Genomic DNA, 27,735 nt, shown 5'->3' on the forward strand with positions numbered 1-27,735 from the left:
TCCAGGTCTCTTCACACAGACTTCGCATTGAGAGCGGCAGAGCAGAGCGACTACCCAGGGAGCGGCGCATATGCACACTATGTGACATACAGGAGGTTGAGATAGAGGAGCATTTCATCTTCAGGTGTCCTGTGATTCGAGGATGTTTCCACTGCCTCTTCAAAGATAGTTATGGGATTTTAGCCCATTTCCTCTCCTTTCCAGACCAGCGGTGTTTGGCAGGTTTCATTCATGAGGCACTTAGACACCGCGAGAGGATACTCCGAGCACGGAGACAGGAGCAGACTTCTTCCTCGGTTGATCCCTCTCAGAGCTCTATCACGGAGTTCTTTCAGCTAGATCACATGGACCCCAACGAGACGAGGCCTCGACATGACCGTGACCCGGAGCCCGTGACCCGACAGCTCAGACAAAGGGTCGACACGCAGATCACACTTAGAGACATCCCCTCGTTGTTTAGAGTCAGAGCCCGACCGACGGGGGTCACAATAGCCTTGGTTAGACGCAGAGCTACGACCAGGAGATGTGCCAGGACCGCATCTTTGAGTGGCCGACAACACTCTATTGCCGACTTCATGCCTCAATTGCCTCATCCATCCCGATATCTTGCTTTTGCTGGGGAAGATGATGATATTGATGATGATGCTGAGATTGATATATAGTGGACCATCGACATGACTATGTTGTACTTAGGACTTAGTACTGCCATTCTGCATTTTTGCATTTTTTGCATTTTGCATTTTGCATTGGTATGGATGCTCGTTTAGTAGCTCCACTACCACAGCTCGTTGTATCAGGATTTTCACAGTCTCATAGACCCATCGATCTTCCGAAGACTTTAATAAACATTTTTTCTTTCTTTCTTTCTTTCTTTTTTTCTTTCTTTCTAGAAGGAGACACAAATGAAGACGAGAAGGCCTATATGGTTGAGGATAAGCTTGGCAAAGGTAAGCTAAAGAAAAGAAGGAAGCCAAGTATACGCTAGATCAGCATAGTTACATGATACTGGAAGGACGAACCTATTGAAGCTTTTCAGGTGGAGAATGGTGATTCAGAGGATCTATGTGGAGCAGCACAAGGATCTCCTTGTGTACGGTTTTATATGGATGGTATCGGTTTGAAGATGGGTTGGAACAGACCCCTAAGGCAAGGTGCTTTGTAGGATCCTATCCTTGTTCTTTGAGGGGAACAATTTGATGGTCATCTGTTAGAAAGATGATGGCCTCAACATTTGTGGACTCTACGAGATGGTGATTTCATGTTTGAATCGATGCTACCTAGAGTGCATGATGACACTGGCATGTTCGTGATTGGGAATTGCGATACCATAAGCAGCTAGTTCTGCATAGGATGAACTTGTATTTTGCTTTACTAGAGATCAAGGACACCTTAAACTTGTCCCTAGGTGCTTCTCCATGGGAGCTAATGGAATATCCGCACTGATGCACAATGGGTCTTTGAGAGGAGGTGTTGTGATAATGGGACCTCACCACCTATAAGCCTCCATATGAGGAGGACATAGGGGCATAGTTACTAGGAAACACTGTTCCAACATCCAGAACTTCTAGAATGCCGTTCGGGGAAGCAAGGTGGAACCGGAACGGGGCTGGAGCGTCAATTTGTTTTTTTGGCTCTTTGAAAGTTTCAAACGGGTATTTTAGAGCGTGTATAGAAAGTTTAAATCTGTAAAATGTCAGTTTCTTTCATTTTCTAGCATAGTTTTATGTCATATGATGACGTGTCGTGTGTGACGTGGCGTTTCGGTTCCGGTTCCCCGGTTCCCCCTTCCCAGAACGCTTCCGTTCTGGCACCCAAATTTTCAGAACGTTCCCGTTCCCTGGTAACTATGCATAGGGGAGGTTGACATGCAACAAGGGAGGGGTCGAGAGAAGGGTAGAGTTTAAGTATTAATGAGAACATAAGCTTGTCTTTTCTTACTAGTTATTTTTCTTTTTGTCTCTAAGATTTATTTCATGTCTCTTCTAAATTCCCTTTTCCCTTTGTCTCTTTTTCTCTCCAATGGGAAAGCTTCAGACACACACGAGCTAGTAGTAGAAATGTTAACATGGGGAGGTGAGAAAACAAAGAAAATGCTTACAAATATGGCTTTAGAGGATTGGTAGATAAGCAAGATTGTAGTGATCCATAAGGGTGGAGATAGCAAGATGGCAAAGAATTATCGGACAATCATGGTAAGCGGCCTAATGGCAAAGTTATACGGCACTATACTTGAGCAGAAAATCAAAGGAACAAGGAGTGGGGGCACCATCCTAGGCAGGGTTTTGCCCCAAGTACTCGACAATCGATCATCTGGTTGCCATAAGGGCTGCAATTGAAGGAGTTGAAGGCAAGAAAGAGGCGACTGTTTCATAGATTTCAAGAAAGCCTTCGACATAGTGCCACGTAAGAGGCTATGGGAAAGACTGGAAAAGCTCAAAGTTCCTTAAGAACTCAGAGTAGCCACATACAGATTATGGGAAGATACTAGTTGAGTTAGCACATGGCTCATGCTCCAAAGGGAAAGTTACAACAAGAAGTGACGGAGGGTTTAAACAAGGCTTCCTCTTTCACTGACACTCTTCGGTCTTTTAATGATGAGTTGGAAGTGTGGATGAGAATGCATAGCAAGGAAGGTGCAGGGTATGCTTTGTTCGTGCTTATCTATGCAAATAATGTAGTATTCTTTGCAAAGAACAAGGAGAGCCTACAAGCACATTTGGATGCGCTGAGAGACTTCTGCAAACATTCGGGGATGCATGTCAATATAGATAAGACAAAGTTAATGGTCATCGCTCGGGACTCGCAACAAACAAGTAGATGTCACATTGGGAGGGGAGCCCCTAGAACAGTCAATTCATATAAATGTTTAGGACTGGATTTCATGGACAATTACAAATGGAATGCATGCGTGGAAAGAAGGATTCTGGGGGGTTTGAAAGCCCTATGTAGCTTTCAAACTAAATGCAAGAAGGCGCATTTGTGGAATTGGGAAATGAGCCAATCATCCTTTATGAGTGCCTTGCTTGGGCACCCAGGCTGTTTAGGATATACTAGGAAAGAATAGAAACTATACATAAACGTTTCCTGATAGGGGAGTTAGGGGTTAAGGCGCAGACACTACCCCCTCCTACTGGCTGAAACATGTATGATACCTCTGGAAGGGAAAGCATTGTGTCAATTCATGGCTTCCCTTAAAAAAGTTGAGAAGATGGACGCTAGTAGGATAATGGAACCTACACAGACAATGGGTTGACATAGAGAGGGGATGAAGTGGATGGAGTCATGGGGTATAATTGTTGCTGATATACCCTAAGATGCACGTGAAATAAGGGAGATTGTGACACAGAAAATGCTACATAAACTCTAGCAAAACCCGGGAACAAAAATGCAATTTTATAAGCACAAAATTACTTCAATGGACAACTTTGGAATGCAGAAATACCTTGGGGAAGACATGTCAACATATAAAAAGCATCTAATTTGCAAAATCAGAACTAGTTTACATGATCTTGAGGTAGAGAGGGGTAGATGGCAAGACCCAGGGTCCCCAGAGAAAGAAAGAGAGAGAGAAAGAAAGTCCATTAACGTCCACTGGAGACCAAAAGGTCTATGGGACAGCAAGAAACCCTCTAGTACGTCTGCTTTAGGGAGGGCACATGGCAGCTCCCATGGAGTGCAAAAAGCAACCCATATTATTTAGAGTACCTACATGATAATTTGGAAGAGTAAACAACCATACATCAGTTTAAGACTGAGAGTCTTTTGGTTTTGATTTAAACTGTCTTATTAGTGCTACGCCTTCACGGTAAACTGCCCATTTTCTGGCAGCCTTGACTTTAGCTAATTCAGTTACCTTAATCTTGAGTTGAGCTTGTGTAAGCTCCTCTGCTATCCATACTCTGGTGCCCTTCAACTTGTAGGATTGTCGAAGAAGCTTGATCCGCATATCTTTTGACTTCAGAGTAAGGATTGCATGACCTCTATAGTGCAAAATAGAAGCTGGCCTAGAGTCATCATCATCATCCTGCTCATCATCATTCACCCATTCAATGTTGGGCAAGCTTGCTTTGATCTTTGTCAATATTTCACACACTGTGTCCTCCTCTTTGTACCAATCTTCTCGGAGTCCCCCTATTCTTATCTTCAGCGCATTATCACATCTAGCTTCGTGTTCTTTAATCTTTGCTTGAATATCAGATTTACTTGCTTTGTTGTCCACTTCCACAATCACTTCCTTCTTAGCAGTTTGTACTTCAATGTGAACAAGATCTTTGACTGTAGAGACTAGCTGCGGGGTAGGTGGGGAATCCTTACAAGATTTTACAGCCTCATCAATTACTGCCTGCTTACCAGGCCCTTCTATAGCAAATTACTACCTAACTGAACAGTAGGAAAACTTATGCATTCTTTTGGCAAACATCCTAATTTAAAGATCTTAAATTTTAAAAAGTAAAGATATGCAATTTACCAAGCAAGTGGATATGTGTTTTGTGAAGAAAAGTGACAACTTGGGGTCGAGTCTATCGAGTTGTGAACTGTGGGTCTCTACTACATCTAGTCCCTTGCTGCCCTTGGCTTGAGTCATCGGAGAAAACTGTTGGAAATGTTGTTGCAAGATGTTACCCTACTACGGTCATATTGCATACATATGAAATAACGCAACTATAGCTTCAATAATTCGCTCGTCATGCTCTCTCTCTTTAGATACAAATCAATCACGCCACTTTAAACGATACTCTCACTGGACAGATGAGACATATTGTGACTCAAAAATATGACATGTATTAAAACTTAGGAAACAACTTCACTCCTACTAGAGATTTTTGCTGTATTACATAGACTCGATATGTCTTCTACAGCTACGAGTAGCTGCTCGGGACGGAACTGTACTATCAAGACACCAAGAGCATATGGATGACTTGCATCTAGATAAGAAGAAGGATGATGATCATTTGTAGAAGTCTCTCGTTGCCGCCTCAATCTCTAGCTACTGCCTTAGTTCTCACTGCCAAGTGCCAACCATGCATAGGTCTGTTGCTTAGTTGGCCAATCAACAAGTTGTATACTTTCTTGATATACTTGTATGTATGTATGTATGTACGGCACTTAAAAAAATAGGCACTCAAAAACCTTTTCTCTTCTATCTCTCTTGAGAAACAACTTCTTGCCTAGATGATCCGGAGCAAGCCATCATTTCCACGTCATATTTTGCTACTTTGGCACCACCACATCTGGACAGCTTCATTTGTCGCATTGGAGGCGGGTGTGGATCAAAGGAGATGATGTGCATGGACACGCATAGGTTTGCAAGCTTGGACTACATGTGGACATTCTACCACCACTCCAGTATAGTCTTGAGGCTCCATCGGTTTCCCTCACCTATCACGATGTGTTCCGGGTCATCAAAGAGAATTTATTATTGCTCTTGAGCTTTTGGTAAAACTCAGTTTCTACAAAGATCATTGCTTGCAAATCTCATAGGAGTTTATTGAACCACTCGGCTACACATGTAATGAGGATCTCAATCGGGCAGTTCCGGGTATCTTCACATAGGCTACGGATTGAGTCAAGACGGGACATGGCATTCCATGTGAGAGACGGAATTGCACTTTATTTGATATGCAAAAGACAAAGACAGCGGAGCGCTTGCATTCATATGTCGTCTGTACTAAGATATGTGGACGGCATCACTATCTATACAACAATGGTTTTGGTCAAATAAAAGAGTTCTTGGCACATCCCCATCAGCCACGTGTGGCCACTTTCCTCTTGGAGGCCCAGAGACTGGAGACCAACTCAAGAAAGCACATAGGAGAACACAAGAGGGACCGTCAGAGCCTGGTCAAAGAACAATCACGGACGTTTTTGTTAATTCGTAGTCTTTCCCATTTGATCGTGGGGGGGCATGTCGGGTTTGTAGGCTTATGGTACTCCCTCATGGGGGGATTGTTGTAAACCTTCATGGGGTGGCTTTCTCTTGACTGAGGTTTGAAGTGGTTCCCTATTGGTGGGAGGTGTTGGACGCCGCTGGAAGGCATGCTCTCATTGGACCATGCTAGCATCGGTTTATTGAATTTTGTAAAGAAAGTGGCACAGAAAGACAATAATCTACTTTTCATACCCCCAACAAGATGGTGTTGTTGAGCACATGAATCGTACTCTGGTTGAGAAAACAAGAGCATGCTTAACATACTAAACTATTGATGGGCTGAAGCTCTTAATATAGTTGTGTATACCGTTGTAGTTGGAGTGCTATGACAGATGTATAGAATAAATTTTGTAGGTGTCTTTGCAAGTGTTAAGCCTAAAATAGATTTCCCAAGGATATTTAGCTATACGGCTTATGCTCCCATCCTAGATGACAATGAAGAGAAAGTTGATAAAGTGATGATTACAAGGCATGTAGGATCCTGAATCCTAAAGCACGCAACTTCGTCACTAGCAAGGACATAATTTTTGGTGAAGGAGGAAGATGATATACCTTACAATGCAATGAGACACATCATTCCATCCTATCACTAAGCAATTGATAGAGACGACAATGAACCACCTGTTGCTGTAGAACCTTCATTAGATATTTTGGTGAGGGTAAACTTGAGTCAACGACCACATCAAGATGGTTTTATGAAACCATGAAAGAAAGTCAAGTTATTGATGAACCCTTAATAAGTGAGGAAGGACTTAGAAGATCTACTAGGGTCAAAAGGGTACCTAGTAGGCTAAATGTGAGTCGTGCATTAATGATCACTATAATTGAGGTTGAAAGATATGGAGATGCCAAGGACTATCCCAAGTGGCAAGAAGCCAATGAAAGTGGAGTGTGACCGTGTCGTGTAAAAGAAATCTTGGGAGCTAGTAGGTTTACCACTTCCATTGGTAACAAGTGGGTCTGTGAAATTAAGATGAAGAATGATGGAAATATAGAAAAGTAGGAAGTGGAATTGGTTGCAAATTGTCATTCCTAGACGGAAGGCATAGACTATAATGAGACCTTTGCACGAGCAACCAAATAGATTGATAGTAGCTTTGAAAGAGGAAGTGTACATAAATGAGTCATGGATTCCCCCCCCCAAACAAGACCAGTCGTGGATTTGAAGTCAAAGGCAAAGAGAATTTTTGCAAATTGTGTAAAGCTTTGTATGGTTTGAAACAAGCACCTCGTGCTTGGTATTCGTAAATCAATAACATTTTCATGAAAAAGAATTCAATAAGAGGTCATAAGATCAGAACCTATATACAAAGCATGATAACAAAGTATAGTTCTCGTTGTGATGACATTGTCATCTTTGGTAATAACAAGGAATTTTTGAAACATGCCAAAGAGGACCTGAACAAAGACTTTGATGTCACCACAATGTAAATAACCTAAGTCAAAGTACAGTTGACCATTTATCTAATCATAATTAAAGAGTTTTCATATGTGTTAATTATGGTCGAAGAGTTCTTTTAATGGTCAAAGAATTGACTACGGTCAAAGATACTTGACTCTGATCAAGTAAACCTGCCTTCGATCAGGGAGACTTGGTTTATTACCAAGAGGGTTAACTGCGGTTAACCAGAGAACCACAGAGCTGACTATAGTTAGAGAGTGTTGACTTTGGTCAACGAGACTTGGCATGCGCCAAGAGGATTAACTACGGTTAACCAAGATGTGCCAACTTCGGTTGGAGAGACTTGATTATAATTAAGGCGCCTCGACCCTTGGTCAAAGTCCCTTAATTATGATCAAGAGCGTTGACTTTGGTCAACCAGAGAATAAATATATATTTAATATTTGTTATGTGTGCACATGTGTTCAATGGGGATGCCCACCGTGACTAGAAATTAGTCCACAGTGTGTTATTTGCATGTAAAGCGCTAACAATTAATGGGTGCCATGGTGGTGCGCTTTAATTAATTGTTGCAGGTACTAGGAAGAGTTATTTTCCTAAGCGCTACGGGAGCCTAACAAGCATCTAGGAGGCGGTTCGCGTGACCAAGTGCTTCGAAGACTCATGAGTTGCCCTTAGTGGCATGTAATTAGGAAAGTAATGTAGAAATTGACAAGTGGCTTGTTGCCAAGAAGGGGAGCTTGAGAGCTCATGTAATTTGAATTCAGGTTTGGATTTTGTATGAACAGCTTCCACGCTGAACTCATGTACAGCATTTCTCTCTGATGAATAAAAACCTTCGGGGGGGGGTCCAGCCCAACGATTGTCGTGGGCCCTAGTGTATCTGTTGAGAGAGGGAGAGAGGGAGAGAAAATGAGAGTGTCTTTGCTGTCATTTATGAAGTGGGATTTCATTGGTATCAGAGCTTGGCTCGCCTTCTTTCTGAAGGGGGTGACGATCTAAAGCTATAAAGGCTACCGTAGAAATTTTATGCTGAAGCACTCGGCCGTTTGACGATGTTGCTAGATATGGCGCTGAGTTTCATCAACCACTGTATCACGGATTACATTGGCAGAGGCGTAGATATTGCAGCAACCGCCATCGACCAAAGTTTCCACGAACGTCTGTAATTCTGGGGCTTGAAAGCCACCATTGTTTGTCACAAGCTCAATAGGGTGGTTGTCTATTTGATGGGTGTCACCGATGCTGCCAGATGTTTCTTTTTCTTGGTGATGTGAGTGCTCTAAAGCATCGCATACTTCACTGGTCCAACGGACTATGTGAGAGTGTGATGGAAGCTGAAGGTCGCGTTACTATAGGCGATGCTCGTCATACTTTGGCTAGAGAAAAAGACGCACGTAGAGGCTCTCTGGACGCTTGGGGATGGCGCAACAATAGACGTGCAAAGGTTCTTGTTTTTCACCGTTGATTCTCTGCACTGCACATAGAATCTCCAGCGACGGACAACGCCGGCCAGCCAGCTAAAGATGCAGAAGATGACGTGGCAAACAGCTAGGTCAGTAGGTGACGTGGCAGAGGACACCAGCTGACGTGGCAGGTATGCACAGAGCTGACGTGGCACCATGTGTGGCTGACGTGACAGTGACACGTGGCATGCTGACATGGCACAAGCATGTGGAAAGAGCAGACACGTGGCAGCCAGCCTGGCAGGCCAGTGGTTAAGCTAACTCTGGTTAGAGATCTGGTCAGAGGACAGCCTAACTAGACTGTCTAATTAACTAGACTATACTGTTTCTGCCAGCAGTTTTCACCTATCTGAGAGAGTATTTACTGTCAGAAAAAGTAGAAATCAGAGAAAAATTAGAGATTGGCACAAGTAAAGGAATGCATGCCTTTGTGCTCAGAAAAAGGGAATCAGATGCATACTCAATGCTTTTTTGCAGCGGCCAGAAAAGGGGCAATATAGTTGTTGATGCCTTGGCAACTTTGTGGGTATATGCCTTGAGTTGACAGCCCGGTACTGGCATAGATTGTGAATGCAAGACACCTTTTGTTGAGGTAAATTTTCTCTTTGAAAAGCAAAGGCAGTGTGCATCAGTTGCATACACAGTGTGTGTGAGAAACTTGCAGATCTCAGACGAGTTGTAAGAAAATGGCCCAATCACCTATCCAGTGGGATTCACAAGAGAGGGATGCACATCCAAGACAGAGAAGTGTGCAGCAAAATCAGCAAGAATTTGAGCAGATGGTACGCACTTGTATGCAAGAGATGGAAAATCTTAGAAGGGATCCAAGAGCTCAGCATTTGTTTCAAGCATATAATATGCCTAATGCAGCTTATGATGTGCCAATGCCAGAGGCACACTCTCGTGTACAGCCCGAGAGAGAGGGATTTCATAGGGGACGGTCTCATAGCAAGAATCAGCTATCTGTTCAGGAGTGAATGGGGATTTGCCTTTATATGACTTTGAAAACTTGAGTACCCCTCCGCTTCTGACGCTAAAACCCTCTCTTTTCAACCTTGGGATACTCTTTCTTTTCTGATTTTGAAAAATCAGTTTTCTTTCTTTCAGCACCTCCTGCATGCAAGGATAGTACTGTGGATGGATCTTGTAACGGCACAAGACTAACTACTGAAGCTGAATGCATAAGGTCTTGAATGTTCTTTGCCCCCATAGCATTCACTACTGCCTGAATTCTTGGACTAAGACCTGCTCTGTACTTTCTCATTTGGGTTCTTTTGGAGATCTTTTTGAAGGGGAAACCTGCAAATAAGCATCCCAAAACTTTTGGTTGTTCACATCCGTTGTATCTCCTGCATCCATATGCAAACTGTCCCAATCTTGAAGAACATGATCTCTAAACTGTTTAGGCATAAACTGCTGGTAGAAGGCTTTCTTGAAGTCCTTCCACCTCTTTAGGGCTGACCCATCTGTGATCTGTGCACTCCACCATGCACTAGCTGTCGCTGTCAAGTGCAAACTGACCATTCTTAACTTGGAGGATTCTGAAAACTTTTATGTACTGAATGCAGCATCAAACTGCCTGATGAACTGCAATGCTTTGTCTGTATGACCATATTGTCCATTATAGGTCATAAGGTAGACGGTGAAGGACTTGGAGATCGGGCTGCATTACATCAGAATGGACATGTAGTAGCATATGAGAGCTGAAGATTGCGTGATGCTGAAAGATACATGGGAATCTATGAAAAAGCATTGTTGGCTGTAGTTCATGCTGTGAACACATGGAAGCATTATCTTTTGGGTGCAGATTTTACTGTTAAAACGGATCATCAAAGTCTGAGATATTTTCTAACTCAGACAAAACTTTTCGAAAAGCATATGAAATGGGCAAATATGCTGTCAATGTATCATTTTCAGATTGTCCATACTTCAGGAATTCGGAACAGAGTGGTAGATGCCTTGTCCCGAAGACCCCAGGTCAATAATGTGACTATTGCTTATCATCAAGACCTAGAAGGCATGAGGGAGCAATATGCTAATGATGCAGATTTTGGCAAGATTTTACAGCAAATGCAAGAGGGGCAGTCTACCAGTCACTATTCCCTGAAAGATGGCTATTTAATGAAAGATGACTACCTATGCATCACCCAGGAGATGAGGAAAAAGATTTTGGAGGAATGCCATGCACCTCCCTATGCTGGACATAGAGGAATTACAGCAACAACTCTAGCACTAGAGAGGTATTTCTTTTGGCCAGGGATGCGAAAAGATATACATCAGTTTGCTACTGAATGCCTTACGTGTTAGAAAGTGAAGTATGATAGACAGAAGGCACCTGGCCTACTTATGCCTCTTCTCGTGCCTCATGCACCGTGGGAAAGTATTACAATGGACTTCATTTTTTATTTGCCAAGATCAAAGTCAGGGAATGATGGGATTTGGACTATCATTAATAGATTCAGCAAGCAAGCTCATTTCATTCCAGTTCGTAAAACCATAAAGGCAGATGATATGGCTAATCTTTTCATGGCGCAGATCTTTAAGTACCATGGTATGCCTAAGTCCATTGTTAGTGTTCGAGATTCCAGAATGACCAGTCTATTCTGGAGAGCTTTATTTGATAATATGGGGTCGAATCTGAATTTTTCTTCTTCTTTCCATCCCAAGACAGATGGTCAAAGTGAAGTAGCTAATTCTACAGCATTGGATATGCTGAAATGCTACGTGGGTGACCAAGGTTCAGACTGAGAAAAGTACCTACCATTGGTAGAGTTTGCTTACAATAATACAGTATACAACTCTACAGGGAAAGCCCCCTTTGAGGTCATCTATGGAAAGGTGATTCTTCCACCTATCCTGAGGACCAAGGACGAAATATTTGCAGCTGATCAGTTTGTGAGAGACCTCCAGACAGCTTATAGCCAAGTTCGGACAGCAATTGAAAGGTCTCAAGAGAAGCATAAAAGAGCTGCAGATAAGCATAGGAGACAGTTAGATCTCAAGGAAGGAGATTGGGTACTTTTGAAGTTTGAGAAAGCTAGGCTCCGCAAGTTTAAAGGCAAACAAAAATTGTATGCAAAGTTATCTCCCAAGTACTATGGTCCTTTCAGGGTTTACAGAAAGAATAAATGAGGTTGCATACAGGTTAGCATTGCCACAACATTGGAGGATTCACAATGCATTCCATGTGAGTCTTCTAAAGAACTTTTAGGGGCCAGAGCTTACAGAAGCAATATTAGAGGATCCACCAGAAGTGGATGAGCTGGAGGAGGTCCTTCAGCTAGAGCAGATTGTGTACCATACTGTACGCAAAGGCTCTCAGGGCAAGGAGTTTTACAGGTATCTTTTAAAATTCAAGAATTATACGGCATTGGATGTGAAGTGGATGGATGAAGACATGTTGTCTGATCATCCACAGCTTTTGGATGTTTACAAGGAAGCTTTTCAGTTGAGGTCAACTGAATAGAAGCTGAGGGGATGTCACCACAATGTAAATATCCTAAGTCAAAGTACAGTTGACCATTTATCTGATTATAATTAAAGAGTTTTCATATGTGTTAATTATGGTCAAAGAGTTCTTTTAATGGTCAAAGAATTGACTACGGTCAAAGATACTTTACTTTGGTCAAGTAAACCTGACTTCGATCTGGGAGACTTGGTTTATTACGAAGAGGGTTAACTATGGTTAACCAGAGAACCACAAAGCTGACTACGGTCAGAGAGTGTTGACTTTGGTCAACGAGACTTGGCATGCGCCAAGAGGATTAACTACGGTTAACCAAGATGTGCCAACTTCGGTTGGAGAGACTTGATTATAATTAAGGCGTCTCGACCCTTGGTCAAAGTCCCTTAATTATGATCAAGAGCGTTGACTTAGGTCAACCAGAGAATAAATATATATTTAATATTTGTTATGTGTGCACATGTGTTCAGTGGGGACGCCCACCGTGACTAGAAATTAGTCCACAGTGTGTTATTTGCATGTAAAGCGCTAACAATTAATGGGTGCCATGGTGGTGCGCTTTAATTAATTGTTGCAGGTACTAGGAAGAGTTATTTTCCTAAGCGCTACGGGAGCCTAACAAGCATTTAGGAGGCGGTTCGCGTGACCAAGTGCTTCGAAGACTCATGAGTTGCCCTTAGTGGCATGTAATTAGGAAAGTAATGTAGAAATTGACAAGTGGCTTGTTGCCAAGAAGGGGAGCCTGAGAGCTCATGTAATTTGAATTCAGGTTTGGATTTTGTATGAACAGCTTCCACGCTGAACTCATGTACTACATTTTCTCTCTGATGAATAAAAACCTTCGGGGGGGGGTCCAGCCGGACGATTGTCCTAGGCCCTAGTGTATCTGTTGAGAGAGGGAGAGAGGGAGAGAAAATGAGAGTGTCTTTGCTGTCATTTACGAAGTGGGATTTCATTGACACGAAAGACTTGGCCATATGCATTGCCTTTTGGGAATTGAGGTTTGGAGAACTAAGAGTAAAACATTCGTAACTCAAACCAAGTATGCAAACAAAATTCTCAATCGATTCAAAATGGAGGATTGCAAGTCTTGTAATCCAACAATTAATCCAGGGGAGAAATTTAAAGAAAAACCAGGATAGTCTTGGCTATAAACAGGCAACTAGTACGTAGCCTGATAAATTTAACTACCTCTGGACAAAAGAATCCCATTGGGAAGGCAGCCAAGAGAATTATGGGTATGTCAAGGGAACTTTGGCTTATGAATTGAACATAAGTGAAGCAATGATCTAAAACTATCAGGGTTGGTTGCTCAGATGACAAAGGAAGCACTTCTAGAGATTACTTCAGTATTGGATCTGACCTAATACTGTGGAGTAGTAAAAAGAAAAATACAATTACTTTATCCTCCATGGAAGCTGAATACAGAGCATCTACGAAACAGCTTGAGAGGCTATCTGGTTGAGAAGGATCTGTGGGAGGACATCACAGGCTAGTGAGCCTCCCCCTTTTTTTTTTCCAATACACAATACTATATATGTATATGAGCGTGTGTGTATCATTTTTTCGTGCACACACATGCACTGTGGCACACACATACGTGCCCACACTATGCACTTGTCAAATTTTATGTATGCATGTGATTAACACATGGCAGCATGATACCTCCTTCAGTGTTCTTTGCCATTTTGCCTTGTGATTTGGATTTTGGTACAATAGTTGTAGTTGTCCTACCGAGGTACACTTTACGTTTGTGTTTGGCTTGTTCCAAAGCTCTAGTTTGCTTGCATCCAAAAGTTATGCATTCCAGTCAGTTTGCCTCCATTTTCTTTGGGCACTGAACTTTTGGGTAGGCTGTCTGATGTTTGGTGCAGCCCTCATATCACATGTTTGAGAGGAAAGGAAGAAAGAAAGTTTTGGGTAGGCTGTTTGCCTCCATATGCTTTGGGCACTGAACTTTTGGGTATGCTATCTGATGTTTGGTACAGTCCTCATATCATATGTTTGAGAGGAGCAAGAACATGGTAATGGAATGCAAAGGTCTAATAAGAAAGCATATGGGATCCTGGGAATGATAGATGTATTTTCCTTGACAAATCAGACTTTGTGCAGCGATATTCTGGTCTGAAATCTCATTCTGGAGGCAAATGTGCAAAATTCCCTTTTTATCTCCTATTGTGTCTAGAGTGGTTTATGGTGATCCATGGGGTCTGAACCTTGAGCAGAGAATTCATTGCATTGGTCCTTGTTTGGGTTTTAGCTACTTGTGAAGAGAATGGGTTCTAAGATGAGAATCGATTGTCTTTTGCAGCAACAATATTGGGCCCAGACAATGCTGTTGATGCCACCAAACCAAGAGCACACGTGGAACTTAATGAAGTTCTCCCTACAAGCAAGTCATCGTCCAAGAAGAAGAGGCGTGCAAACATTGACTTAATGGAAGAATCAGAGAACATTGATCTGGACCGTCCTAACAGTTTTGGTATGTGAATTCTGGCTTTCTTGTCAACCTTATTCTAAGGTCTTGATGCCGTCGTCTAAATTATGTGCTGTGTTTTTTGCATGTTATCATTCACTAGGAATTTCTTTATCTGTAAACCTGCTGGCTCCCTTACATTATTGCTTTAAGGTCTTGACGCTGTAACATAGATAATGTGCTGCCAATTCATTTACTGTGCAATTACTTGCATGGAAGATCCTTTTCTGTATGAAGGTCCTGTGGGTGCAAGAATATATAAACATTCATTCTTCTGTAATTTTGATCATCATAACCACATAGCTTCTTGATGCCCGGGCCGCCACCCAATTGATTCTATATGCTATGTCTAACCTAGGAATTCATAGTTGAGCAGCTGAAAAGAAGACTTGGATATTGACATGAACATATTGATACTCACTTAGTTGGAGCATTGGAATGACCTTGGATTGTAAGTGTCCATTTCAAAATAGAGGCTCGTTGTATACTCTTAGGGCAGCACAGACAAGAACAGCCCCTTTCATCCTTAGTTAAAGTCTACAAGGTATGAAAATGTTTCCCATGGATAGCAGAATATATGGGGCTGTAAGATTTTGACAGGTTTGATATTTGACAGCTCTGGTGTGAGTAGGAAAGTAGAATAGTATTTCTGTATCCTGTTTTCATGTATGTTTTGGAAGAGAAGCCACCAGCTATGCAGTGCAGCCATTGGTAGTTGGCAGTGTCCTTGGTTGGAACACATAAACAGTTTGAATAGGCCATTCAGATGTAGGGGGTGTTGTTTTACCTTGTCATGTGTTGCCACATAGATCATACTGATCTCCCCTGCATGCAACTTCTCTGTCACATAATGATAATGAACCTCTATGTGCTTCGTGCTAGCATGACTTTGCCACTGCTATAACACTCTGACTATCAGTGAGAATTGGAGAAGGACCCTCCAATAAGAGACGAACATCAACAAACAAACGATGCATACAAACACATTCAACTGTCGCTGTGAAAGCTGCCTTGTACTCAGCTTCACATGAGGAAGTAGCCACTGTAGATTGCTTCTTGCTCAGCGAAGAAATGCAAGCTTTGCCCAAAAAGAAACAATTACCACTGGTATCATAGTCTCCAGTCCAATCTGAATCACTGTAAGCATGCATCTGCAAGTCACTCCCCCTGGGAAACATCAAGCCATAAGACTTTGTGCCTTGCAAATAATGGAAGATGCGTTTTATAGCCTGCCAAGGTGTTGTCTTTGGGCTGTGCATATGCTTGCTCACCTCAGATACTGCATACTAAATATTGGGCCTTGTATTGCACAAATAGATGAGGTATCCAATAGCCTGGATGTAAAGTGAGACATGCACTGATTCACCTGCATCATACATAGTAAGCTTCAGCCCCAGCTCCATGGGAGTGGCTATAGCATTACAATCATGCATGTTAAACCTATCCAAGAGCTTTTGCACATACTTGGATTGAGACATAACGATGCCACATTTCTCTTATATGAACTTGATCCCCAAATAAAAATTTAACATGCCCAAATCTGTCATGTCAAATTCAGCTTTCAACTCAGCTTTGAAATCTGCAATTATTTCCTCATTTGACCCTGTGAGCAGCATGTCATCTACTTAAAGAATAATCTTGGCATACCATGCACGTGGGGCTTGTTTCAGCCCAGGCCCCATATAAAGCTTTGTTCAGCTTGCAAACTTGAAGTGCATTGCCAGAAAGTTCAAATCTAGGAGGTGGTTTGACATAAACCTCTTCCTGCAAGTCCCCATCAAGGAAAGTTGTTTTTATGTCCAACTGATGGACATTCCAAAATTTTTTTTTTTCCAGCCATGGCAATGACTGACCTTATGGTGGTCATTCGGGATGTAGGAGCAAAAGTCTCCTCATAATCTATGCCCTTTTTTCTGTGCATAGCCTTTGGCAACCAGCCGTGCCTTGTATCTATCAATGGACCCCCCATATGGCTCCCTTTTCACTTTGAAAACCCATTTGGTGCCAATGGCATGTTTCCCTGGTGGCAAATCCACAACATCCCAAGTTTGATTTTTCTCAATGGACTGCAATTGATTGTGGATGGCATGCATCCAATGCACATTATCCTTGGCTTCTTCAAAAGAGTCAGGTTCTTCTTCATCAAGAAAAGTTCCTACATAAGCTGTCTCAAAAGAAAGAGCCCCTCTGCCAGGCAAAGGTGCCTTAAGCCTACTCTCCTTGAGAGTCTGTAGCAACCAATTCGGAACCGTTTTTGCTGCATGTATCTCTTGAATCTCTTGCTTGACAACTTCATCCACACCCTGTGGAGGTACAAAATCAGCATGTGGCTGAGTCGGGGCATGTGGATCAGGAGGAGGTTGCTGTAAATTTTGATTTTCAGCATGAGCCTCAGCTGGGGAACCAAATGCTATAGGAAGCATCCCCTCAAAAACGTCATCTGAAGAAGCTGGAATAGTAAATTCAGCATGTGTATGTGCTGAATTCTCTGAAAATATAACATCTCTACTCACAAAAATCTTGTGAGAAGCAGGATTGTAGAGACAATAACCTTTGCTTTGTGCAGTATACCCAACAAAAATGCATTTAAGTGCCTTATTTGACAACTTAGGTCGAAATTCCACAGGCACGTGGGCATATGCAACACAACCAAAAACTCTGAATTGATCCATTGAAGGCTTTCACCCATGCCAATTCTCATAGATTCAAAACATAATTGGCACACATGAGCCCTTCGAGCCAAAATCTGAAGTCATGTATGAATGTAACATAATAGAGATAACCACAAAAAGCAGGTGTCCTCATGGGACCGCAGACATCATTGTGTATGAGCTGTAATTTACGAGTAGCTCTTACTGCACCATCCTTAAAAGGAAATCTATGCATCTTGCCAAGGATGCAACCCTCACATGTATGAGGAGGAGGTGACTCCAAAGGAGGCAATGCATCAACCATAGCATGCTTCTGAAGTGTTATCAAGCTGCCGTAGCTCATGTGCCCATATCTAACATGCCATAACTCCGCATTCTACATCGCAGCAGTGAGAGTGCTCACTGAAAGTTTGGATCTTTTCTCATAAATGTCCAACTGAAAAAGACCCCGATACAAAGTGCCAGACAACATCAAAGCATAGTCATTCTCTTTGCCTTGGACTGCACACTTAGCATCATCAAATATGACCTGAAATCCTCCTCTATTGAGAGAGGACACTGAAAGCAAATTCTACTTTATACCTAGCACATAAAGAACATCTGTGATTCTGAAATCTGTTCCATTTGTGGATGTGAGTATGATGTCTCCCACTTCACACTCTAAATAAGAAGAATTATTTGCACACGTCACCTTCTTTTTAGTAGGTGGAGGATGCAGAGATGCAAAAAAGGCTCTTCTTAGAAGTGATAAACTTAGAAGCACCACTATGAAAATACCAAGTATTCAGTGTCTCATTGACACTGAGAGAGCATGCATCCTTTGTTAGTAGAGATGTTATATTCTCTGAAAATTCAGCACATACACATGCTGAATTTCAGATTCCAGCTTCTTTAGATGATGTTTTTGAGCGGATGCTTCCGATAGCATTTGGTTCACCCGCTGAGGTTCATGCTGAAAATCAGAAGCACCACTATGAAAATACCAAGTATTCAGTGTCTCATTGACACTGAGAGAGCATGCATCCTTTGTTAGTAGAGATGTTATATTCTCTGAAAATTCAGCACATACACATGCTGAATTTCAGATTCCAGCTTCTTCAGATGATGTTTTTGAGCGGATGCTTCCGATAGCATTTGGTTCACCCGCTGAGGTTCATGCTGAAAATCAGAATTTACAGCAACCTCCTCCTGATCCACATGCCCTGATTCAGCCACAAGCTGATTTTGTACCTCCACAGGGTGTGGATGAAGTTGTTAGGCAATAGATTCAAGAGATACACGAAGCCAAAACAGTCCCAAATTGGTTGCTACAGACTCTCAGGGAGAGTAGGCTTGAGGCCCCATTGCTTGCTAGGACTCAAAGTGTAGTAAGGCATGCAGGGGGGGCTCTTTCAGTTGAGACAGCTTATATAGGGACTCTTCTTGATGAAGAGGAGCCTGACTCTTTTGAAGAAGCAAAGGATAATGTGCATTGGATGCATGCCATGCACAATGAGTTGCAGTTCATAGAAAAAAATCAGACTTGGGATGTTGTGGATTTGCCACCAGGGAAGCATGCCATTGGTACCAAGTGGGTTTTCAAGGTGAAAAGGAAGCCAGATGGGTCTATTGATAGGTACAAGGCAAGGCTGGTTGCCAAAGGCTATGCATAGAAGAAGGGCATAGATTATGAGGAGACTTTTGCTCTTACATCCCGGATGACCACCATACGGTCAGTTATTGCAATGGCTGCAAATTTTGTTTGGAATGTCCATCAGTTGGACATAAAAACAGCTTTCCTTAATGGGGACTTGCATGAAGAGGTTTATGTCAAACAACCTCTTGGATTTGAACTTTGTGGCAATGCACTTCAGGTTTGCAAGCTTAACAAAGCTTCATATCGGTTGAAACAAGCCCCACTTGCAGGTATGCCAAGATTGATGCCTTCCTGGCAAGTAAGGGGTTACATTAATGATTATAGTCCCATGGAAAGCGCCCTCTACATCAAGAAGGATGGGGGGATATTTTGGTCATCATTCTGTATGTAGATGACATGCTGCTCACAAGGTCTAATGAGGATATAATTGCAGATTTCAAAGCTGAGTTAAAAGCTGAATTTGACATGACAGATTTAGGCATGGTAATTTTTTATTTGGGGATCCAATTTATACAAGACAAGCGTGGCATCGTTTTGTCTCAATCCAAGTATGTGCAGAAGCTCTTGGATAGGTTCAACATGCATGATCGTAAGCCTATAGCCACTCCCATGGAGCCGGGGCTGAAGCTGACTATGTATGATGCAGGTTAATCAGTGGATGTCACACTTTACAGCCAGGCTGTTGGATGCCTCATCTACTTGTGCAATACACGTCCCGATATTCAGTATGCAGTATCTCAGGTGAGTAGATATATGCACAGCCCAAAGACTTGATAGAAATTGACCAACAGAGGGTACGCACAGCAGAAGACTGATAGTAATGCCCAGGAGCTCACACAGTGTGGTGTGGGATGTGGAATCACAAACTTCTTAACTTATGTGCATAAAATAGATGTGCAGACTCATCAATAGACAATGAACCAGCCAGATAGAGAAACCACCAAAATATTATATTTCCGTCCAAAACTATGGACACAATACAAAAGAGATAGATCCAGAGTCCCACCAATGGTGTGGTCCTTTGAACTTACCACAAGGTACTTCTCCTATCTGCTGGCTATCTCTAGACTCGAACCCATGTGCTCCTTGTCGAGCGTCTGTAGACTTTCTGTCCAGACTTGATCTCTACACCTTGGTGCCCTGGATGTCAGCCTAGGTGTGCAGCCCTAACTCAGCTTGTCTGCAGCTCTTCAGCCTCCTATACACCTCCTGGATGTAGGCCCTATAGGTACTGATCTGCTGCTCCAGTCTGCTGAGGCTCTGTTGCTCCAGATGATATGATGATCACAACACCTTGCTGCCCTAGAAGACAGCCAAGGTCCAGTCTCTAGGCAACTCAGTCTGCAGCACACCTTCCACTCTCCTTCACCCCCAGTGTGAGGCCCAGGGGAGTGGCTTCTGGCTGCTCCTGTCTGCTCCTTTTCTTGCTGAATGTTGGATATGAAATGAGGCCCAAGGCCTCCCCTTTTACAGGGCACAAGGCCCTTTCAAATGGACCGACCAGTCAGCAGCCCTGAATGGGCCGACTGGACCGACCTGGTTGGCTGGCCCAACTGACCTGGTTGCTCAGCCCAACCAGCCCCATTAGGGCCCTTTGCTGGCCCCTTTCAGTGTGGGGTCCAGCCCTTTTCTAGGCCCTTCTGCGGGTTGCAATCCTGCCCACAAGGCACGCCTCTGCTCCTGCTATGCTGCGCCATGTGCCGCAGGTCGTGTCCCTACGTGTGGATACCTGCCATGCTGCCGTATAGGGGCTGTACCTGTCCGTAGAGGTCCTGGCCTGTCCCGCCACCTTTTGTGCCTCTGCCAGGCTCTTGTGCTGCCCTGCCACCTGCTGTACACTGGCTTTCAGCAGTCCGTACTGATCCGTACAGTGGGGCCATGTCCAGGTATGTCTTGAGCAGTGCTGCCCACATGACAGCCTTGCTGCTGTCCATGTGGCAGCCGTCTTCTCTCTTGGCTGTGAGGTGCTGCCCATGTGGCAGCCCCCTCCCTCTCTCTTCTCTAGGCATCTTTTGCCTTAGGTCTCCCTCCCCCACGTTCTCCTCATATGGGGGCTTACAGATGGAGAGGTGACCATTCCAACACCCCCTCTCACCGACACATCCAGGCCCAATGCCAACACGTCGATTAAGATGCTCCAGTAACTCCCTGGTCGTAGTCCTTTGGAACTTTTCGATGTCAAAATCTTTTCCTAGCTTTTCATCCAGTGGCTCTTGCTCCACCAGGTCTGGTTCCGCTTCCGCACACCATCCTGGTACACAGGTCCATCTTTGGTAGCACCTCATGACACCACCTCCTTCAATCACGTTCCCGCCTTTGAACTTGAGCAATCCAGCTGTCACGATCTTCCAGTTGTCCCCCTCATAATGAGTGAACAACCTGGAGTCTTCCAAGCACCATGCTCTGAGAGTAAGTAGTTTGCTCTTTTTGCTGAAGCCAAACATCTTTCAAGATTCTCGCTAACTAAATAGCCTTGCGAGTTGCATTTGTTGCTCCTTTGTATTCTGCTTGTATAGATGATACATCATGTACTTTTCTTCTTCAAAGATATCAATCTAGATCCAATGGTGAAGCAATATTTATGAGTTGATTTATTGTCAATTGGATATCCAGCCCTTAACTTGACAATTTTATATAATTTATTCTCTTAGATTCAATTCCATAAGTTACTATTCCCTTGAATAAAAATCCTTTTAGCAGCTTTCGGATGGCCTTCTTTAGTGTTTGCTACATATTGGGATACGTGTGTAATTCATTTCAGTTCTCACGCTTTCTCTCCAATTTAGTGTGTTCTCTCCTCGCTCTCTCTTGCTCTCTCAAACTTCACAGTTGTAGAATGGTCTCTCCTAAGGCCGTGGGTCTATTTACTGATCGAGGATGCTATTAGTAATTATAACCACCAAATCACCCCAAGGGTGAACCAATGAACTAATCCATATTTCAAGCAGCTCATGCACATATACGTTTGTTTAGATATGCGGTTTTTTGGGTGGTACGTTCTATGAGGCAAAACATAGCATACTTTTTTGTGTTTTTGTGTTTCACATAGGATATTGAATACACTTCATGCTCAGCATATTGAATACATTTAATACACTTCATGTTCACTGTGTGCTCCATTGAAATGCCTATTAAATACGAAACTTTTTTTCAAAGTGTAATAGCTTTTTAGAAGCTTTATGCTTTATTTCTATTCTATATTGTGTAGGCTCTCATATCCTTAGTCTAGGTTATATGTTTGGGTATTGATAGACTAAAACTAGCTAAACTTGTCCTTTGCTTCTAAAATTTGATAAAAAGCTAGGTTGGAGACCTCAACCATGGATGCATCTTCATAGAATGCAACTTCTTAACTACCTTAAGCCCCTTTTCCTTACCCGAGCAAAGAATAGCATTGAAGAAAAAGCAGCAGCAGCAGAAATTTACACATATCCGTATAAAGACATGCATGTGAGCGCGTGCACATGTGGGGATCAATTTATCTTATCACCTATATTTTAAGAGGACGTACATTTTATCGGGACAAAGCACATAGCATCTTGAAAAGATTCATATTCATTGCTTGCTCCATTGAAACACTTACTTTATAACCACTTTTGTTGGGGAGTGTGCTTTTCATTAGAAGCTTTGATCTTTCTTTATGGACCTTATTGTATAGGTTCTTGTGTCCTTAGGTAAGGCAATATACTAAGATTTTGATAGTCTATTTACTTGGTCTATGTATAATTTTATGAAAGTCCTCCTATCAAATTTACATCTTTTGCAAAATTTTGGCAAAAGCAATTAGTCCCGGTATGAAGCTCTTTCTCTCGGAGCTTATTCATGACATGTAGACATGCTTTGTGCATGGCAGGAGCATTTTTGATAATATATTCTTCTTTTGGGAGGCTTCACATTGGGCTATGCATAGCGGCCAGAAGCTAGCCATTGTACTCTTGTACTCTTGGACTTTGAAAGCTTATGACAGGGTAGATTGGGTTTTTCTAGAGAGCACTCTTCTTTGTTTTGGATTCTTAGATGCATGGATTAGAGGGGTGTCCTCCTTGTACATCGGCCCATAGCCAGGTGCTTATAAGAGGAATCAGGGGAGAGATTTCAGATTTCTAGATTAGTCTGTCAGGATGCCCTCTCGTTCCTTTTCTTTTTCTGTTTGTGGTGGAAGCTGTGATCATCTTCCTTAGATCTCAAGCTGATATTTTTGGGCTGAGACTCCCCTTGAGACATAAGAAAGGATCCTAGACTGTGAGTTGGTGGATGACTGCTGTTTTTTTGGACACCACTTCTTTGACTCATTTCTTTCAGGGAAGCCTTGGATTTGTTTTGTACTATACCTGGTGTACACTTTAATTGGAACAAATCCAATGGCTTTTGGATTAGTGGCGAGGACACTCTAGATTGGGGGGATGAATTGGGATTTACTTGTATTCAGAGGGTGATATTTAGGATGCCAGGTTGGTATGGGTATGTCTTCTGCACAACTATTTGCTTTTGTGTTGGAGAGCATGAGGAGCAAACTCCTTTTTCGGAGTTCTGCCAAATTAGATCTAGCTTGCAGGGTGGTGGTTGTCAACTAGATGCTATTGGCCACAGCTTGTTATGTTTGCTCTTGTTGGTGCAGCTCTAGGGATTGCATTACTCAACTCAAGAGACCCATAAAGAACTTTTATGGAATGGGACCCATAAAGAACTTTTATGGAATGGCTAGATGGCATCACAAACACGATAGCGAGGGTGGCTTGGCAGACCTTGATCCTTCTCACAAAAGAAGGGGGTCTCAATATCATAGACACAGAATTGCAGTGCAAGGCCCTACTTTGCAAGTTTTTGGTTAGGGGACTTAAGAGCTATGGAAGGACTTTTTTACTCTATGCATATAGTCTTGTATTCCTTCTTCAGTGGCGACTAGGAAAGCAAGACCAGATGGATTTTTACTTTAGCACACCTCAGGTCTCCTTCCTTTCCTCTTATGGCTACTTCTGAAAGCCTAGAACAACTTCAGAAATACTCTTCGGAGAGTTCTCCAAGGGCACCAAGAGAAGAGTCTCCCCTTCTTTTTTAATGCTGTAAGTAATGCGAAGAAGTTTTAGATTAGTCCTAGAGGCTCAGAGTCCCTTATTGGGAGTGCTTTCATGTTTATGCCGACCTGCAGAGAGTATTTTGGAGGAGACTCTGGAAATCCCCAAGAAATAGAAAGATCACTCTTTTCTTTTTTATTATTTATTCATGGAGGGATTGTGGTGAATTTGTGCAAGCCCAAGTTTGGGGCAGATTCTACTTGTTCTCGCTGCAGGTTTGTTGAGGAGTCGATTCATCATTGTTTATGGGATTGCAGACAAGTGAGGGTTGTTTGGAAGGGGATTTCTAGGATCTTCAATACTTTTGCTCCTTCACGCTTTTATACGACTTGGGGTGCGCACTGGCTTGGCTCTCCCTTTCGGTCCCTCAGGTCTTCTTGAGAGGCAAGACTCTTCTTGGACTATCTTTGTTCAACAACAATTAGTTAAGTATTAATCTTTGGATGACGTTCCATTTTTCCCCTTTAGACTGGTGCATGCTCATGTGGATACCTCTTGGAAGATACTGGTGAGTATTGCAGTGTGGCATATCTGGAGAGACAGATGCACAGAGGCTTTGTATGTATTTGAGGTCCATCTTTCTCACACCGTAGCCAGTACTAACATACTTTGATGGCTAGTTGGTCCACCATGCAAGATTCTTCCGGGGCAGCTACTGCCAGGAGGGATATTTTCTCAGAGAACAGAGGATCTCCCTTCTTCTTAGAGTCTATAGCAAGAACTGAGGTGGCACTTTCAGCCTCCATTTTGGTTTCTTTCCAATTTGTATTGAGGTTTTTTGTTGACCTATTTTGGGTGGCTTTTTTGTTCATGCCATGCATGATGTATTTCTGCTCTTCGCTAGCTCTTGCGATTTTTTTTCATACTTAATAGTCTTTCATGATTTCTTTAAAAATAAATTTACATCTTGTGTGTGTGAGAGTGAGATGACATTGCTATTTTTAAAGCTAGTGGTAGGGCTATTTCATTTCTTTTTTAGGTCTTCTTGTTATTATCTTGAACTTTTAAGTTGCGTGTGAGTGTAGGTTTGTGGCTAGAGGATGACTAACTTGAGTTATGTATGATAACAATCTCTAGGTGCTGAAAAAGGCGAACAAGATGGAGAAAGGACAGTGCAGCTTCATGAAAATGAGGAGACTATGGAAGAGAAGCTAAAAGCACTCGGGATTCTAGAAGATGGAGGAGCGGAGGAAGCAAAAGGCAAGGATGATGTGATGGATCCCCCCAAAGCGGACTCTTTACAAGTTTTAATGACACAAGCATTGCAGGCAGACGATAATGCTTTGCTTGAGCAATGCCTTTCCATAACTGATGAAAAGGTAAGTTCTTCCAGTATATTGTCATTTGCCGTGATAAAACACTTCTTTCTTTCAATTGATATCTATGTTTGCAAATGCCATGAATCATGAATGATGCTACATGATTACTTGTTATTTTTATAATAAACTTTCATGCACCTGAGAGATTTTAAGGCTGACTTGCACAAAGACATCCACCATGCATGTAGGCACTTAATTGGTGGATACTCACAAACTTCAATGCATTCTATGTCTAGATACGTATGCATATGTGCCAATCAATGGCAGCATGGGGGAAGCCTTTTTTTTTGCGCTAAAAAAGGAGAAGAGACTTATATTAAGCATGGGGAAAGGCTTTGAATAGGAAGCAACGAGATGGGGAGGAGGAGGGGCTGAGCATAGTGGGCAATGTCTGGTCATAACGTGGCTAGTGTTATAGAGGTCATTTTAACCTAGGGTCGTAGAACCTTGGGTAGTTAAGACATGATGTACCTTTGGTATGGCTAGGCTAGTCTGAGGGTAAGACTCCTTATGCCTATGTAAGAATGAGCCTTAGCTCATTTGGAGCATTTGGGGCCTCCTAAGATTAACGTGACTAGTGTTATAGAGGTGGTTTTAACCTCGGGTTGTATAACCTAACCTTTGGATAGTTAAGACATGGTGTAGCTTTGGTATAGCTAGGCTAGTCTTAGGGTAAGACTCCTTATGCCTATGTAAAAGTGAGCCTTAGCTCACTTGGAGCATTCTTGGGATTGGGGCCTCCTGAGAATACCCAGCTAGGAGGGAGCTCGTCCAGGCCTATGATTCCCTAACGACATCTTTGCGCAGATGGGGCTGTATAGTATGGGACATATGATCCTACCTCGAAGATCATTGTTCCAAGATTTGCTTGATTGACTTCTAGCTCGGGGGTGATCCTTGCGTGGATCTACAGTTGGGTGGTGATGCGTATAGCCTAGGCCATGTGTGCCCCTATGTTTGTGTTCTAACTCCTCTTTGTGTTTGTAGGTACTTGTGGATAGAGGACTTATTAGAAAGGAACCGGACAGGGGGTATTCCGCAGATTGATATCGCATCCCAGGAATGCACACGGAAGTGTTTAACTACAGAAGCCAAAACTTCTTTCCTTATGTGTACTCAACAACCATGTGTGTGTGTGCAAGCTAGTAAGTAGACAATGCTTCACAAGAGATATAGAACCAACCAAAATATATTTCCGTCTGACAGGACACAATACAAAAGAAGTACGGAGCAACACCAAATCGTGGTCCTCCGTCCTTACCCCAAAAGGTGTTCGTCTACTACCTCCGTGGCACTTCTAGATCCTTGAGCCTGTGTGCTCCTTGCCGAGCTTTTGTAGACTTAGTCACCGTGTGCCTGATCCTTGCACCTTGCTGCCCTAAATGCCAGCCTAGGTGTGCAGCCCTACCAAGCTCTTTGTCTGCAACTCTTCAGCCTGCTCTAGACCTCCTGGAGTAGGCCCTAGTGCTGCTGATCTGATGCTCCAATCTGCTACTCGCTTCTCCTTTTATAGGGTTTGGATGCCCCCCAAAAAATCGACCTGGTAGGGGGATTTGGGCCTCCCCCCACCGACCTGGTAGTCTGTAAATCCTCCCTGGTGGGGGCACATTCGCTGAGGTAAGGCTGGCCCTGCCTGGCCATGTGGCAGGGAGCCACTGGCCCAGGCCATGCAGCCCCTACCCTGACCTGTTCAAGGGTCTGATCTCCATCTCCAGACAGCCGTCTCTGCTGTCCTTCTATTCTGCCTCTGTTCCAGGCTCCTCCAGCCCCTGGATCCTCTGCAAACAGTTCCATACGGCCTGCTGTACTGCTTTGTACCACTGTATGAGCCATCTGTACCATTGCTTATTGTCGCAAGCCTGGACATGACATTTCAGAATGCAGGAAGCGCATTGCTTCGAAGAAAAAGAAAGCAGGATTGACATTTAATGCCTCACATGCTATTGAATCCTATGAGCTAGCAGATGCTTCACATACACATGCTCTCCAGGATGATTGGGCATGGGCAGTCCATTGCTCATTTGATCCCTCCAATGCTGATGCACTCTTTACTGCTAATGATGCTCAGTCTTGGTATTTTGATAGTAGTGCTTCCAAGCACGTCACATCTTGCAGACAGTTGTTTCATTCTTTAGCTGATGCACCTCGAGGGGGAACTGTCACATGTGCTAATAATGCTTCCTATGCTGTAAAAGGAATTGGAGATGTGCAGCTCACATCCATTTCAAGCCATTCTGTCACTTTGACAAATGTTCTCTTTGTGCCTGGAATTGAAGTCAACTTGATTTCAATTTTAGCAATTGCCACTTCAGGTTTCA

The 27,735-nt window shown here is 43.0% G+C and overlaps 1 protein-coding gene across 3 annotated transcripts in view; it reads left to right on the forward strand.

Annotated features, from left to right (window-relative positions):
* LOC147887439 (transducin family protein / WD-40 repeat family protein) overlaps positions 1-27,735 on the forward strand; it is a 100,952-nt gene that overhangs the window by 34,180 nt on the left and 39,037 nt on the right. For all 3 annotated transcript variants that reach the window (XM_087394772.1, XM_087394773.1, XM_087394774.1), the window contains 2 exons: positions 14,572-14,742; positions 25,176-25,417. In XM_087394772.1, the coding sequence (XP_087250898.1) occupies positions 14,572-14,742; positions 25,176-25,417 (413 nt within the window). The remainder of the gene's footprint in view (positions 1-14,571; positions 14,743-25,175; positions 25,418-27,735) is intronic.

Source organism: Dipteris shenzhenensis, chromosome 23, assembly GCF_047967505.1.
Source record: "Dipteris shenzhenensis isolate YYH24624 ecotype China chromosome 23, Dip_SZ_1.0, whole genome shotgun sequence".
In the NCBI taxonomy this organism is placed as follows: domain Eukaryota; kingdom Viridiplantae; phylum Streptophyta; class Polypodiopsida; order Gleicheniales; family Dipteridaceae; genus Dipteris; species Dipteris shenzhenensis.